Source organism: Protobothrops mucrosquamatus, unplaced genomic scaffold, assembly GCF_001527695.2.
Source record: "Protobothrops mucrosquamatus isolate PMUCROS unplaced genomic scaffold, P.Mucros_1.0 scaffold599, whole genome shotgun sequence".
In the NCBI taxonomy this organism is placed as follows: Eukaryota; Metazoa; Chordata; class Lepidosauria; order Squamata; family Viperidae; genus Protobothrops; species Protobothrops mucrosquamatus.
In genome coordinates this window covers 53667-71526 of record NW_015386898.1, presented here as the reverse complement: position 1 = coordinate 71526, position 17860 = coordinate 53667, and the positions used below count along the sequence as shown (strand labels likewise).

Below are 17860 nucleotides of genomic sequence, written 5' to 3'. Positions count from 1 at the left end.
TCTCCAATATTATTCACAGCAGTTACAAGTACAATTATATTTTAATCTCTCTCAAAAGTTACATAATGCTCTTTTTTCTAAGCTGTCTCACCATCAACATTTGATGCTTATATCGACTGTTAATTTTGTTTTGCCCTTTTCTCTGGTTGTTTGATTGATGGGTCCATTCTGGATTACTTACTAGATAAATTAAGATAGAAAGTGCCACTTAAATATTGTGCCCATTTATTGAGTGTATGTCTAGTAACTATAGGAATTTGAGGACTGTTTTATTTTATATCCTACAAGTCTTGCCATGGATTATTTAAATTAATTATCTTAGATTGTGCCACACTGCAGTGTTAGTAACAGAAGGTCTGTGGCTTTTACAGCTCTTTCTATCAACTGTCAGAAGGTTGAGTGGTTTCCATTTTAATGGCGCTATATACTTTTTCTGCCAGCAGCTAGGTTAACAACAGGAAGTCCCTTGAGAGCCTGGAAGGGAAGAGGCTGTTCATATTAATTCCTGCCAAAGAATCACTAAAGCCTACTTGGTGATTGGAAGCAGGAAAAAATCCATGAAAAGTTGTGGATACAACAAATAACCATCTTTCAAAATGACAAAATCAGAGGAAACTGCTTGAATTTGAACAGACCTGCTGGAAATGCCAGGGACTGAATTCATTGTTTTCAGTGTATAAAAATGTGTATTGCTGTTGGAAAGTAGGTGTTCTCTTGAGAGCAAGTTAGAGACGAAGGCTGGTAGCATATTTGAAGACTCAGTCATATGCTCAATAAGATATCCATTTAAATCTCTAAAAAAATAAAATAAAATGCAAATGTTTGATTGTTTCAAATCACTCAGCAAAGTGAAAAAATATATAGAAAGCTGATGAACAACTTGGAATAAGTAAACCAGAATTTCAAGGAAGACTAGAAGAGGTCCTTGGATTAAGATTTGCTCAATATTTGATAACTATCTGAGATAATATAATAATATTGCAAAAAAGAGGCAACTGATTCTAAAAGTTAGCCCCAGATCAGTGAAAAAAGCCTCCCATATCTATTTACCAAAATATGCATTCAATGATCACTTAGTTGATCTGCATTATCTTCCACTGAAATATGTCCTCTATTCACCTTGTAACACTGCTAAAACATGCAATAAGTGTGCTCAAGGAAAATCATCTGTAGGCCAGCTTTACGGGCTTTGAGAAGTTATTGTTTTTTCCAAATACATGAAAAAAGAACTTTCATGGATACTAAACATTTCAGGTTTTATCAGGATACTGTAAAGCTAGTCCACAGATGACTTTCTCTTGAGAATACTTGTATGTAATGTTGCAAGGTGAACAGAGGACACATTTCAGTGGGAGCTAAAGCAAGTCAGCTATGTGATCAGTGCATGCATAATTTGGTGAATAGATATGGGATATGAAATACCTGGTACTTTCTTTGAGGCTTGTATAAAACATAGATGGCAATAAACAGATTTTTATGGTAAGCAATACATCCTGTTACTGCATTTTCAGGAAGGAATATATTCCTAAATTCCATTCCTTTGTTTGTCCTTTCCTTCATCCCATCTTAGTTAGTAAAAGAGAAAGAACTAATGAGATATTTGGCAATCCACAAAGGACTGTTTCATAATGCTCTGATCCATGCTTGAAACATTGCTAACTTGACTTTGTAGAAAACCATCAATGTCTACTTTGTGCTAAAATAAATTGAGATTTATTGTGAAAACCTGCAACTCTGAAACACTGTCTTTAGTTTGCTCAAAGTGTTTTTCTAATGTTTAATAACTGGAAGAGAACATGATATGGATTCTGGCAAGGATTATGAGTTTCAAAAATGCCAGTTCTAGTTATGTAATAATAGATGCTTACAAATATAGTCCTACACCATGGTAAAAATGAACTAAAAAACAAAGATAGGGAAACTTACCCTAAGAAATCTGGTGCCATAGGAAAAAGTGATGTAGTAGCAGACTGGGCTAAATCTGGATGGTCACTAGGAGGGCAATACAAACATTTTAAGATTCAAAAAGCTGTATTTATCTTATTTTAGCGAACTAATTCAGGGTTATTTTATACTCATGTTCAGGATGAGTACTATACCTCTGTTTCATTGGGTTTTCTATATAATGGAACACATATAATTGGAACAGTCTCCTGTGATTTCATTTATATATTCCAGTGAATAGATTTTGGGCTATATGTATAGTTTGGCAGCTGCACAAGTCCATGGAACAATAAATCTCAGTTGCTTCTTCAATGGATGAGTAACTTCAGATCTCTGATCTATGCAGATTCTCTTTTCTCCATATGGTCCAAGTTTCCATCATGCCATTGCATATGGAAAGTTAAGGATAGTATTTCTACTGTATCAAGGAAATAGTATGTTTGTTTGTACCTCTAATAATGCAAATAATGCAAATGATAATGATGATGATGATGATGATGATGATGATGATGATGATGATGATGATGATGATGTTGGAAGGGTGTGGAAGGAAGTGCAGCAAAATTGCGCAAACTGACTACAAAGCTAGACATGACCGAGTTGCTAAATTAATCCACTGGGCATTGTGTAAAAAATACGACTTGCCTGTGTCCGAAAAGTCGTGGGAACATAGGGTGGAAAAAGTTGTTGAGAATGAGAGGGTGAAGATCTTGCGGGACTTTCAAATACAGACAGATCGCCATTTGGAACACAACACTCCAGATATCACAGATGTAGAAAACCGAAGCGTACAGCTGATTGATATCGCTGTACAAGGAGATACTAATACTAATGCTAATGCTAATGCTAATGCTAATGCTAATACTAATACTAATACTAATACTAATACTAATACTAATACTAATACTAATACTAATAATAAAGTTGGAAGGGACCCTGGAAGTCATCTAGTCCAACCCCCTGCTCAGGCAGGAAACCCTATACCATTTTGGACAAATGGCTGTCCAGTTCTTCTTAAAAACTTCCAGTGTTGGAGCATTCACCGCTTCTGTAGGCAGGTTTTTCCACTGGTTAATTGTTCTAACTGTCAGGAAGTTTCTCCTTAGTTCTAGGTTGTTTCTCTCCTTGATTAGTTTCCATCCATTGCTTCTTGTCCTGCCTTCAGGCGCTTTGGAAAATAGCATCACTCCCTCTTCTTTGTGGCATCCCCTGAGATATTGGAACACTGCTATTATGCCCCCCTTGTCCTTCTCTTTATTAAACTAGACATACCCAATTCCAGCAGCCATTCCTTATATGCTTTAGCCTCCAGTCCCCTAATCATCTTTGTTGCTCTTCTCTGTACACTTTCTCGAGTCTCAACATCTTTTTTACATCGTGGTGAGTGACCAAAACTGGATGCAGTATTCCAACTGTGGCCTTACCAAGGCATTGTAAAGTGGTATTAATACTTCATGTGATCTTGATTCTATCCATCTGTTAATGCAGCCTAGCACTGTGTTGGCCTTTTTGGCAGCTGCAGCACACTGCTGGTTCATATTTAAGTGATTGTCCACTAGGACTCCGAGGTCCCTCTCACAATTACTACTATTGAGCAAGGTACCCCCTATACTATACCTGTACATTTGGTTTTTCTTGCCTAAATGTAGAACCTTACTTTTTTCACCATTGAATTTCATTTTGTTAGATAGCGCTCAGTGTTCAAGTCTGTCCAGATCCTCCTGTATCTTAAGTCTGTCTTCTGGAGTGTTGGCTATTCCTGCCAGCTTGGTGTCGTCTGCAAATTTGATGAGTTCCCCATCTATCCCCTCATCCAAATCATTGATGAAGATGTTGAAGAGCACTGGGCCCAGAACAGAGCCCTGGGGCACCCCATTACACACTTCCCTCCATGTAGATGTGGTTCCATTGAGGACCACACACTGAGTACGGCTGGTCAGCCAGCTACGGATCCATCTGGTGATGATGCTGTTTAATCCACATTTTTCTATCTTGTCAAGTAGTAGGTTGTGATCTACTTTATCCAATGCCTTACTGAAGTCCAAGTAAATTATATCCACATCATTCCTCTGATCCACTAATTTTGTCACTTGGTAAAAGAATGCAATAAGATTTGTCTGGCATGATCTGTTTTTGACAAACCCATGTTGGCTTTTAGTAATGACTTTGTTTGCCTCTAGGTGTTCACTGATTTGTTGTTTGATTATCTTTTCCAGAATCTTCCCAGGTATTGAGGTCAGGCTGATAGGTCTATAATTTCCTGGATCCATTTTTTTCCTTTTTTGAGAATGGGAACTACATCAGCTCTTTTCCAGTCCTCTGGTAGTTCCCCAGGGCTCCAGGATCTTTGAGAAATATAGTTCAATGGTTTTGAGATCACATCTGCCAGTTCCTTGAGAACCCTGGGGTGTAATCCATCTGGTCCCGGTGATTTGAACTCGTCTAGGCTGGACAGGTGCTCATTTACCATTTTCTTGTCTATCTTAACTTGTGTTTCTATTCTGTTTTTTATTGCACTATTTTTGGTAGGTTGGTCTTTTTTTCCTTTTGTGTAAAGACAGATGCAAAAAACGAGTTAAATAGTTCTGCTTTCTCCCTGTTGCTTGTTACCTTCTTGCCACTTTCACCCACTAATGGACCAATCATTTCCTTCACTTTTTTCTTATTTTTTACATGTTGAAAGAAGCTTTTTTGTTATTTTTGACTTTGGTTGCAAGCCTTAGTTCATTTTGAGCCTTAGCTTTCCTCACTTCATCTTTGCAGGCTCGGGCTATTTGCTGGTATTCTGACTTAGTTATGTGCCCCTCTTTCCACTTTCTATACTTGTCCTTTTTATCTTTCAATTTATCAGAGAGTTCTTTATGCAGCCATGCTGGTTTCTTTTGAGAGCTGTTATTTTTCCTCTTTGTTGGTATTGTGCTAGACTGGGCTTTTATTATTTCACTTTTCAAAATTCCTAAGCTTCTTGAGTTATTTTTCCCTTGAGGATTCTCATCCATGGAATCCTTCCCAAGCCATCTCTAAGTTTATTGAAATTAGTTCTCTTAAAGTCCAAGACTCTAGTTTGACTGTGTTCTATTGGCAGAGTCGAAGAAAAAGAACTGAAAAAAATTATGAAATATTGCGATCTGGCCATCGAAACTGCGCGATGATGGATGAAACATGTAACAGTGATGCCCATTGTCATCAGGGCACTGGGACCTATGTCCAAAAACTTTGCAAAATATTTCAAGAAACTGCAGCTTCCTGCAATAATTCCAGCAATGCTACAAAAAACTGCGCTACTTGGAACATTTTACATTTTAAGGAGGTACCTGGTTGATACCTAGTATGCTGGCAGCAACCCGTGTCAACCATCAGTGCCAGTCAATTTGAATGTTCAGTTGACTGAGGTTCACATCTAATAAATAATAATAATAGTGTTGGAAGGGACCTTGGAAGTCTTCTAGTCCAACCCCTTGCTCAGGGGGAAACCCTATATCATTTCAGACAAATGGTTGTCCAGTCTCTTCTTAAAAACTTCCAGTGTTGGAGCATTCACTGCTTCTGGAGGCAGGTTGTTCCCCTGATTAATTGTCCTAACTGTCAGGAAATTTCTCCTTACTTCTAGGTTGCTTCTCTCTTTGTTAAGTTTCCATCCGTTGCTTCTTGTGCTGCCTTCAGGTGCCTTGGAGAATAGCTTGACTCCCTCTTCTTCATGGCAACCCTTGAGATATTGGAACACTGCTATCATGTCACCCCTCATCCTTCTCTTCATTAAACTAGACATATCCAATTCCAGCAACCATTCTTTATATGTTTTAGCTTCCAGTCCCCTGATCATCTTTGTTGCTCTTCTCTGTACTCTTTCTAGACTCTCAACATCTTTTTTACATCATGGTGACCAAAACTGGATGCAGTACTCCAAGTGTGTCCTTACCAAGGCATTGTAAAATGGTATTAACACTTCATGTGATTTTGATTCTATCCCTCTGTTTAATGCAGCCTGACAAATATATAGTATAGTCTCTATCATATGGTTTGCACTGCACACTTAACCAGATCTGTTTTTTTTAAAACAACAATAACAACAACTGCATTCACATTAAACACTGAGCTTAATGGGTTATAGCCTTTGCTAATTCCTGGTTTTGGGAAAAAAGGATATGTGGTTCCATCCTATCTGGTTAGTTCAGACTAGTTGTGTATCCAGAAAATGTATAAATTCAGTAAGCATATTGTATCAACCAAAAGAAATCCTTAAAACAGCAGTCTCCCAATCTTTCTGGCTCTGCTGACTGGCAACAGCAGTGGCAGCGGTAGTGGCAGCAGAACAGCCCAATAGTTATATTGTACAATATACTTTTAAATCATCCTTGAAGTCAGTGTGCAATGAGCTAACAAAATAATTGGTAGGATTCAGGCTAAAGTTTGTAATTCATCAGGAAAGCAAGTATAAAATTGCAGGTCTGAACCCTTGATTTTCATCGAAAGCCTTTCAAGGCAAAAGATGGGTCCAATTGCCCTAGTAGAGAATTGATAACTTGAGTTATTGGATTTTTCTTTGGACTGTATTTATTTCATCTGAAATTCTTCAGGAAAAGGATAGTAAATGCTTTATTAGTATCATTCCATGGAGTCTCTTCTGAATCTAATCATTTTTGACAAATGAAAGACTCTTGCACCCTATTTCTGCTTTAAAGTTTGCTGAGGTAAATAAACAACATTAGGTATTGTGCTTTGTATGATAAAATGAAAGAAAGGCAACATCTCGTGATCACACTGTGACTGCTATTGTATTAGGTTCCTTCCAATAAACGTGTGTGAACCTATTTATTTATTTATTTATTTATTTATTTATTTATCTATTTATTTATTTATTTATTTATTATCACAATAAAGTCATAATAAAAATAGCAATTATAACTAAAAGATGAGGAAGAAAGGAACAGACTGCCAGCAGTTCAGCAGTTCGAATCTCACCGGCTCAAGGTTGACTCAGCCTTCCATCCTTCTGAGGTCAGTAAAATGAGGACCCAGATTGTTGGGGGCAATATGGTGACTCTCTGAATTGCTTAGAGAGGGCTGTAAAGCTCTGTGAAGTGGTATATAAGTCTAAGTGCTATTGCTATTACAATGTATGGGAGCGGGGATTGGGAACTGCTATTAGTTGCTCAATCATCTGCAGTGTGATATTCCCCCATTGGCATCCCAAGCCATCTAGCAGGTCTAGGAAGGGCCAGAAAGTCAGGAAGGGGGGGAGCCGATTTCACCTCAGAGAGCAAGATGTTCCAAGGGGCTGGAGCCACAGCAGTGAAGGTTCTTCTCCTAGACCCTGCCAGCTGGAATTCCTTGACTGACAGGATCCTCAGCTTCCCTCCTGTGCCGCCATAAGTTGGGCGGGCCTGTCCCATAGGGGGTGATATGGTTCCTCAACTATGCCATGCAGGGCTTTATAGATAATAATCAACACCTTGAATTTCACCTGGAAGCAACCGGCAGCCAGTGCAACTGTTGTTGGCTAAATCATAGATCTATTTGGCCATTTCCATATGAAACTGTCTATTCCTTTTCATCATAGCCATTATTCTAGGGACTAAAAATCAGTAAAAAGGAGAATAACATTTTTCTTCATAAATATACAAGATTTTATCCAAAGGCCATTGATACATTAGATACATATTTTGCCTTCTGTTTGTGGAGATATAATAAAATGTAGGCATGTTAAACACTCTTTCTTTATGAAGTTAATAGGCAGCAGTATATTTGTGTAACCTAGTTCCTAGTACTATAGCTATGGTCCAGAGGTTGTTGTTTACATAAATAAGAGAGCTGTCCTTCTAGGGAGGAGGAACAGGACAGTGTAATAAGAAACAGCAAAGTAAACAATGTTGTTTAGTGTACATATTAATAATCTCAGGAAGACTATTGCAGGTGTGAAATACAACAGGGAAGTCATTTCAATAACTTACCAAAGCATTCCAAAGGAAGGGTCACAGTGTAATTGTGTTATGCCTTTTATCTTTCTGTTTCAAATGTAATTAAGCAAACATATATAATTGGAGGAGGTGTTTTGCTCAGGGCTCTCTCTTCTGCTGTCTGCTGGCAAGAAGCCCAATGATCACTGTAAGCTGTCCAATAAAGTATACTTTGCTGCATCTATCTCCAAATATTTTGGTTTCAAAATACAGTAAGCAGTTTTTGTACAACATGTAATATGTATACTTTATTTTTTTTTTAAATGTTTAGTTAAAAATGAATACCAAATAATACATCAATAAATTTCAAAAGTCATGCATTTCAATATGGTGTAGGAGATGACCAAGTTGAGCACGAGGGAGGGGTCAACCCTATGATCAGTCTCAAGTCCATTTGCACCCACAAGAGATCTAAGTCCAGCCTACTTGAGTTCCATTGACCCTTGTCTACCACCAATTTGCTTTGACCGTTAATAGTTCAAATTCTTGAAAAGAGTGTTAGCATGCAATAAATCTGTATTCATTTAAACTGCTCCTGATTTTTTACAATTGATATATGGATGGAAATTATGAATCTTATTAGCCACTTTCTAAATTTCCAACCCCAAGGGATCTTTTTCATCTTGATTTCCTAGTGGCCCATTGAATACCTTTGTATCTAATGCAGCATTTTGGAGGAGGACTTCTGAAATGGCCAAAATTGTTTGGTGCTGTTGCTTCTACCTTGGCATACAAGTTGGCATATTCTACATGTCTTCAAGACAAGATATACTAGCGTCTTTCAAGAAGGTTGACTATGACTTTCTCAACCTTTAACTGAAGTAGGGAATGGCTGAAATAGAGGACACACAGTGATAAACAATACTGTGTTGTATCTATGACATTAAGTGGACTCCCTTTTCAATATTTTGTCTTTAGTGATTATGGGATCCTGATGTCAAGCTTAAAGTGCTTGCACAATGTTGCCACTCTTACTGCTTTTAAGCTTGCCAATGCACTAGGGGGGAGGGGAGGAGGAAAATGGAATGCAGACTCCAGACAACAAGAAATCCAACTGTGTGAACCAAGGACATTTTGCAGATGTTTGCCAACTCACAGAGACACTTTCTTATAACAAACTTTTGACACTTGATTGGACAATGTGACATGCACTAATAGGGGGAGGGAGAATTGTGTGTTTTAATTATAGCAGTTCGCGCAGGAAATAACCAGATCTGGTTTTGCTTTCAATTGTGCCAAAATAATGTACTCAATAAAGTTTTGTATAAAGACATTGGAAAGTCTTCTTGGTGCTTACTTGTTTGGGTTCGTTAGTCAGAACCTTGACACCTGAACATAAAGCCATTAGACAATTTTAAAAAAATGGTATGGAAAACACTGTAAGCCCACATACTAGCCCTTTCACATTCATCCTCATTATTACCATTAAACCTTTGCTGTGTTTTTTAATATTCATTTTTTTACAGACAGAATCAGCTACTTTAAGCACTACATTATGAACTGAAGAAGCTTCTTAGATGAGAAGTGAAACATTTTCAAAGGAAAAAGAACCAAAAACATTCAGTTGCCTTTTGGAAAAGCACCTTTGAAACAACTATGACCTGGATGATTGAGAATCTCCAAAGACATTCTGAACTTCACTTAGGTGATGCTCATTGTAGGGCACAGCTTTACATATATATAAGTCTGCAGATAATAGAAGACAAAAATGCACTGTATTTTAGAAACCTAAGCTTTGAAAAAGTAAAGTCAGCTCATAGCAATGAGATTAACCACAGTATACGCATAACCATATATGGTTGTTGCATACACTGATTCATTTTATTTCTAAACATACTGTATGTAAAGTCACACTCAAAGACAACAGTAATATTGAATGCAGCAATTTTATTGGAAAAAAAATGGGTATGTGCATTTCCTTCTTTCAAGTACATTAAATAAGGAACAATCGATGATCAGGAGTCAGTTATTCCTTTCTATACATGTTTATTTTTAAAACTATACAGACATTGGGAAACTTAGAACTCCTTAGGACTGTATTGGCTGTCATTGATTTTGTAGTGATAATATACATATAGATTATTCCTCATTCCTATTTGATATTTACCATTTGTGACCGCAAACATGTCAGAAATATTTACATGTGCTAAAGATTGCATAACTGAGCACAGTTGCTAGCTTAATGAGTTTCAAGAATTATCTAGGTGGTTTTGGTTGTTGCTGGAGCACCCCCATACTATGATGGATTATTTTCTCCTTTTGGTCTATTCATTTATTTTGGTTGTCTTTACGTGCCAACTGTGGAGACCTTTATCATAACCGAGCAACCCAAAGCAAGACAAAAAGAAGGGAAGCACAAACATCATCACACTAATGCATGGTGAACTGTAGGTCTACGTATTTCAAATGAAAATATACCAACAGCTGCCAGTAAAACAAATGTTGGGTGTACCTTGAAAAAGCCAATGTAGCCAGGGCTATGCACAACCTGGTTCATTTTAGATAGCTCGTGCATCTCAGCAAAAGCATTCTAGCAATCATCAGTATTCAAGTTGCCATCCCAATTGCTGTGGAAAATGAGGAACTAACACTGGGAGCAAAATTACAGAATTTAAAATTGGTCATTCTGGTTTAGTCTGTCCATGGAGGACTGTGTGTTCTGTTCAACTGTTTAACATTTGCCTAACACCAGAAAAGTGTTGCCTGTTCACATCTTCCATGCAAGAGGGAGAAGGGATTTCTGCCAGACAAATAAAAAGAAGGCAATGGTTACTCCACAGTTTTCAGCAAAGCAGGGGATCTATAATAAAATATATTTGTATATATGGAAATCTTTGCTTCATTCATTTTGCCCACCCCCCACCCCCCAAAAATCTTCATGCGCTAGACCCAAGTGCTACAAGCTAGTTATATATTTACAACATTTTTACATGTGCTCTAAGGAAGGGCACACAGCAGTTCCTTGATATATATATAGTTCCATTGATCTGAAGGAAAAGATGACTCTTCCAAAAAGAAAAGCCTACAGAGGACAAAAGATATCACACATTTATAGCCAATGCTAATGCACCAGACAGCATTTATCCCAGATTGTACCCGCTCTCATATTTAACTGAAATGGTGACACCCAGACCTTGAGAGTTGGTGTGGTTCCTCTCCTCTTGGATCCTCTCAGATTCATGTGGCCTTCAATATGATCCTGGCTCTTTGTTGGATCATAGCACTTAAAAATGTAGAATGATATCATCCAGGTCACAACAGTGTTACAGTAGCCTTCAACAAATGATCTGATGGTTGGTATTCATTGAGTTATGGCACTAGAGGATTCAGATCACTGCAAAGCATGTTATAAAGTTTAAAAGTTCATGAAACTCTGATGCTCAACAGACCAGGGCTGAGCCATTCCCTCCTTAGGTCAAGGAATGCTATGCATGGATAATGATAAATGTGCAGCGCATTCCCTGGGGCAGAAGAGAATGGGATGGCTCCTGCCTGCAGGATAGTCCATGTGTTTATTTTAAGTCCCCTCATATGCACTGAAGCCAATAGGTCATGGCACTGAAGTGAATTCAAACAGGAAACCAATCTTCTAATAAAATCCCAACAATAAGGCTCATATCATCAACTTCCTTTCTGCTTGTTTAAAGGTAAAGGTAAGATACCCAGTAGACCAGATTAAACAAACAGAAGGCAGTGGGGAAAAATATGCGGGCATAGGAGTCCATTTTGGCAATGCGAATATGTATCCTTCCATGCCGCCAAGCTCCTGTTCGGCAGTCCTCAAAGCAGCAGAAAAAACTTGCACAGTCCTTGCCATCAAGACACTCATAGCCATACTCTTCATCCCGTTCTTGGAGGTGTGTCGCATTGTTCATTTGAATCGTTGCTGACCTTGGACGGATATCAATTGTTGGTGCCTAAGATAAATGAGGGGCAAGAAGGAAAAAGGACAATAATGAATGGTTGTCCCTTTGCTATAAAAAGCTCAGCTAATTGGTGTGAAGCAACTAGTAGCTCTACAGAACAGGCACATGAACAACTTGCTAAAGATCTGGTTTGCTACTACAATGATGAACCCATCATTCCGAACTGATGGAAAGGCACAATCCAACACTTATACCTTAAATCCAAATGTTACTGAACAGCAGCCACGCAGCAGGACTTAATTCCAAACAGGAATGTAGCCAAAGGAACACCATGATTTGTTTCCCTTGTTAGCTATAACATGACTGTTCAATAGAGGAAAGTGATCGTATTTGTTTCTCATAAATTTGAAAGTTGATGCTTTATGTTTCTACATAGTGAAATAAGCTAAAATTGGTTATGGGGAAGTGGAATATTACCAGATTAATTATTTGTACATAGGTTAGGTGATGCTTTTAATGATCTTTGAAATTGAGCATTTGTATAACATGCAGTTTTCAATTAACAACTGTTCACTAGCTAAAAGCTTCATCATGTCAAAATATGGCAGCTGTATATGTTCAATCATTTTAATCACATTTTACTGACAAAGATTTTTGAACCATTGAGGAACAAACTGCTTGAAACCAGCAGCTAGCATATGAAAGATTTTTTTTTAAAAAAAGTTATTGAAATAAAGACTGGAGACAGAAAGATATTTCCAATGTATTAGGATCATTCCATCATTTCATTTAATCTGTTACTTGGATATTTTAAAAGTATTTATTTCAGAATTCTATTTCATATTTAACAATGACATACAGCTACCCTGTATTTTCCACTCTGGATTTTGAGAGCTAGTCACAGCAGTATATATAAGCATGTTATTGCCTTCAAAACTCTGTTGGCCTATGTAAGAATAATTATAAGATCATCCAATGGCATCCAATAGTTTACATCTTTGAAAGATTTTCCAGCTAGCAAATCTTCAGAAGATATCACTAAGGCTTAGGAATGATTTCTAAAAGAATGTACGGTGTATTCCTGGTGTGGTTATTACATTGGATTGGATCCCATGGATAACTTAAGAAGAGTGAAAGAATAATATAGACGTTTTGGATATTCTACAAGGATCTCTTCATGCATGCGATCCAAATATTCAAATCCTTTGAACTTAGCATAAGTTCAAAACAGCAGTGAATTAGTGTCTTGGCTGCTGAATCATCTTGATGTTCATTTCTAAATATGATCCATTCTACTTCACCATAAGGCCGTTTCAAGTAGAATGCACAAATTATTTTATAAACCTCTAGTGAAGCTCTAATTGTTCAGTTCAGCAGTCACATGCAGTGGATTTCTATTCCAAAAATATTATACCTTGAATGAAAACATCCGAAGAAGCTTTGGTTTTGTAGACAAAAAATAAAAAATAAATCAGAATTTTTAAATTAAAGAAAAGAAGAAGAGGGGGAAAGGAGACAAAAAGTAGTTTAAATTAAAGATTCTATTTGAAACTATAGCAAGTTAAAAGAAAACAAACAGAAAAAGAATTTAAAATAGACTACTAAGCAAGAACTTATGTAGAAAAGGATCAAAATTACACATTTTGGAATTCTAATTTAAGCTATTTCTAAAGCTAAGGAAGCTATGATTTGTCAGCAAGCATTTAGTAATAGAAAATACACTTGATCAGATTTCTAAGGATTGTTCTTGCTTCCCCACCCATCCCTTTTGTTTTTCTTCTTCAATCTGCCGTCTTTCTACATGGCAGTTCACTGTATGGGTTGAAGAAAGCAGAAAATCCTATTTACATAAAAACATTATATTGTATTTTGAGCAATGACTTTGAAGCTGTTCTTCTTTAAAAAAATTAAACAGACACAAACAAAACCATGAAAGAGCAGTCTCTTTCTACTATGAAACAGCAGTCTTTGTTTGCCCTTCCTGCCATTAAAATAATAACTAGTAAATAATAACAATTTTTCTTCCATTGTTTGCAATGGAGAGAAATGCTTTAGATTGGGTCTAGCCTGATTTGTTTGTTTGTTTAATGACCAGGGATATTCCTGAGAACTGGAGGGTTTGGAGAGCCAACTAGTCTAAAACCTTCCATTGTTAGTCCACATACATTTATATCTCCTGTGTCAGAACTCTGCTGTCAGAAAAGTGATAGCATAGAAGGTTTCATATCTGACTTCAGTCATTTGCCTCTCAAGTTAGAGTTCTTTCTGACCTCATACAGAGTTTGAGTTCTTCTATGATGATTTAGACACCATTGGCTATAGACTGCCATCTTCATTACAAAAGTTTGTAAAAGTCTATTAAACTTGTTCTGCCTGGCATTTGAAGAATAAGTCCACGAATATTTTTGATCCAATAGTGACACGGTGGACTCAATATTTGTTGGCGATCTTATGTAATTGTTTTAACATAGAATGAACTCTTGAAGCAGATAAGCACATATAAACTCACTATACAAATGTGTAATTTTTAACAAGAGGACAAGTACATTGTATTAATAAAACACACAAATGATAAACAGCTGAAAATAAAAATAAAAGTAGGGAGATAATATAGACCATTAAAACAAAAGGAAGAGTGATAAACAGGAAAAAATAGACAAGAAAAGACATACCATTTTTAAAAATTAAAATTCACAACTAATGCACTCTACAGTCTTTTCTCCAACCTTAGTAAGTTAATCCTAGACTTTCAGGGTTAACAAGCTCTATACTGGAGAAGAAATGTTGAAGGCTCCAGATGTCTAGATCTACAAATCTTACCGCTTCCCAATAGAAGGTTCTATGCTTAGGAACACAGGACTTGAAGGACAATGTCTAAAGGCACTAGGTTTCCACTGACATATATTAAAAGAAATGATATACGATGTTATAATGGGCAGCCCATGCAAAGTATCTCCCTTGTTTGTTTGTTTTTTAATCTGTTAATATAAATTGAAGATTCTGAGACAGCCATAAAGAAAATAAGCAAGAAAGTCTTTCAGAGTGATCCTAAGAAAAGTTGCAGAGTGCAATTCTGGCATGATTGATCTGCTTATTCCACAAAACTTGAGCAGCATTGAAGCTGGGATCAGTAGGAAAATGAGTGCACTCTTATGCTTTTGACTTGTCTCACCATTTCCAATATCTATATATACCACTTCAATGTGCTACATAAAGGATTCCCCATTCCCATTTCTTCTGGATCTCCATCTATGTTCTATCTTTGTTCTACATCAGATATTCAAAAGATCTGCCATTTACATTCCTACTCATGCCTGGTCATAAAGCAAATTTTATACACACACTTTCTGTTTTGATATAGCTAAAATAAAAAACCAAGAAAGAGTTCATTTCTGAAAAACATGGTTAAAAATCAGGGTTTGTAACCTTGTTTATATTGCAATAAAATACATACAGGATTTTTCTTCTTTTTGTCTTTATCCTTGCTTGGCTTTCTGTTACTAACAAAATAATGAAGGGTCCCATACTCCACCAGTGCGGAAAAAACAAAAATGAAGCAGACTGACACAAAAAGATCCATTGCTGTCACATAAGAGACTTTGGGAAGAGATTTGCGAGCAATAGTACTGAGAGTGGTCATTGTCAGGACAGTTGTAATACCTAGTGAGGAAACAGAAACAGACAGAAAAGTACAGAAAATGTATTGTTGCATATGTAGAGAATTCTCGTGCTTGACAAAGCAGGACATGCAGCAGAGATGGAAATAGAAATCAATTTCTCTCTCTCTCTCTCTCTCTCTCTCTCTCTCTCTCTCTCTCTCTCTCTCTCTCTCTCTCTCTCTCTCTCTCTCTCTCTCTCTCTCTCTCTCTCTGAAGGTTCACAGAGACTGGCTCAAGGTCACCTGATAGGTTTCTGTGACAGAGGTTGATTTGACTGATGGGGGGGCTAACAGTTGGTCTCACTACTACTATTCCAACATTTTATCTACTACACAACACTGACTCTCAATGTACATGTACATTTGATCCAGATAATAAATACGGATATGCCAAAATCTACACACAAACCAATGTAGAGGAATCTGCACATGAAAGGGACATATTTGTATAAGCATGTAAAAAAAGCTGTATGTAGAAGTTCAGAGAAATAAGAAAATTGATTAATTGTACTTAACAGATTTGCTTAGCTTTGGAATTCTTTGGATCCAACCAGCAGCATGTTTCAATTAAATAAATAAACAGATCTTCAACTAAATAAATCTTTATTGATAGGATTCTTCCTTCAGCTTTCTGAGTATTGATCTCCCAAAGGATAACAAGAAAACAGTACAGTTGCTTGCTTTGTTAGGCTTATTCAGATCTGCAACTTATAGTGCTCAGATCCCTTGTTATCATTCTCCTTTGTGAGTGTTATCCATCATGTTAATGCCTAAGGATGTTTGCTATAATATGCCTATACCATGAAATGTGAAAGGGAGAATGGAGTAAATCTCGACAAACCATTATTTGTTTTTGGGTACTCGCAGATGTCTTTAGTGTCTCCTCCTCTATGATTCCTACTGAATATAATTAGTTTGTGGCCAATTTCTACAACAAAGCCCTAGCTCTAGTTAGCCAAATGCAATAACACAGAGTTAGAAAAACAAGGATTAGCGGGGGGGGGGGGACAAATTCTGTTCAGCTCCATCTTGTGAGCAGCTAATCCTGCACTGTCTGGAAGGTGGATTTTAACTGAAAGTAACTGCTACTTTATACTATTTATTACCTAGCTGGCAAGAAGTGAATAGCCTGGCTTAATCCTTCTATCTGGTACTGTTCTTTGGCAAAAATAATGGTCCTGAAATATCTAGATAGCATAAAGTTACTAAGGGTATTTTAAAATGTTGGAATTTAGCTTCTCAATCCATAAAGCTCTTGTCTGGGTAAAGTGTGAACTTTAGAATTCCCTCAATGTGAACATTTATTTAAAATGAGTGTTTATAGGTTGTAATAGCTATCACTTTAAAGCATCCCACATCACCTTTGTCTTCACCCACCAAACCTTCAGGGAAAAAAAAAACAACCCTTCATCAATCTTCTTGAATTGCTGAGAACACAAGAAACAATATGGTTTTTTCCCCCAACTGACCAACAGAAAAATGTATCATCATCATCACCACCACCACCACCACCACCACCACCATCATCATCATCATCATCATCATTATCGATTTCAACCACATTCTTAATCAATGCTATGTTAGAATAGAGTAGAGTAGAGTAGAGTAGAGTAGAGTAGAGTAGAGTAGAGTAGAATAAAAAAAGTTGAAAAGGACCTTGGAAGTCTTTCTTTGTGAATTTCTAAAAAAATTATAACAAAAATCTGAGCAGTTGCTGTGATGAAGTTGAAAAAACTGCCAAGGGAAATTACTCTGGCTAAGTTTTAAAAACCAGTGAAATGGTACGTGAATTGTATTGGTTGAACTCTATAAACCCCAGGAACTGGGCTAATGCAAAGTTTTCATCACAGAAAAAAAAGTCCATTCTCAAGTTTAATAAAGTTTCAGCATGTCTAATGGAAAACCAGATTCTCCATGATTCCCTGTGTCTGAACAGAAAATGGTTGATATGGAATCAGACTGTTAATTTGAGAGCAAAGAGGAAACACCCTTAGTCTCATAGTCAGTTGTTTAAGGGACAAAAGGTTTTTAAAAACTTGCACTATGCGTATGAAAACAGACACACATGGATTTTGGCTTTGATTTGCCAAAAGAGGGAAATACAAGTTGTTAGTCTAATCCAATCTTCTTATTTTCTAGATATGGGTGAACAAAGATATCACAATATGTACTTGAAACGTACTTCGTTCTAACAACCTATTGACCTCATATCACCATTGGATGCTCTCACCAATTAGGCTAGTGGGAAAACTTACTCACAAATGGGTATTGCCTATGGCAATCATAGTTACTTTTTCTTTAGCTTAAACATCCACATTTTTTTCTTAAAAAAATGAATAATTGGTTCAGACTTGGGAATAAATATGGGTAATATATGCATTTTAAATTATATCAATGCTTCTGGCGGAAATTAAAACTCATTCTATCTTGAACAT

The 17860-nt window shown here is 36.9% G+C and overlaps 1 protein-coding gene across 1 annotated transcript in view; it reads right to left on the bottom strand.

Moving 5' to 3' along the window:
• Positions 1-11542: 11542 nt before the first annotated feature.
• Positions 11543-17860, bottom strand: part of GABRG2 (gamma-aminobutyric acid type A receptor gamma2 subunit) — a 54775-nt gene continuing 48457 nt past the window's right edge. Inside the window, exons 6-7 of the mRNA XM_015817506.1 lie at positions 15222-15427; positions 11543-11818 (exon numbers count right to left, since the gene is read on the bottom strand). Coding sequence (XP_015672992.1) covers positions 11543-11818; positions 15222-15427 — 482 coding nt within the window. The remainder of the gene's footprint in view (positions 11819-15221; positions 15428-17860) is intronic.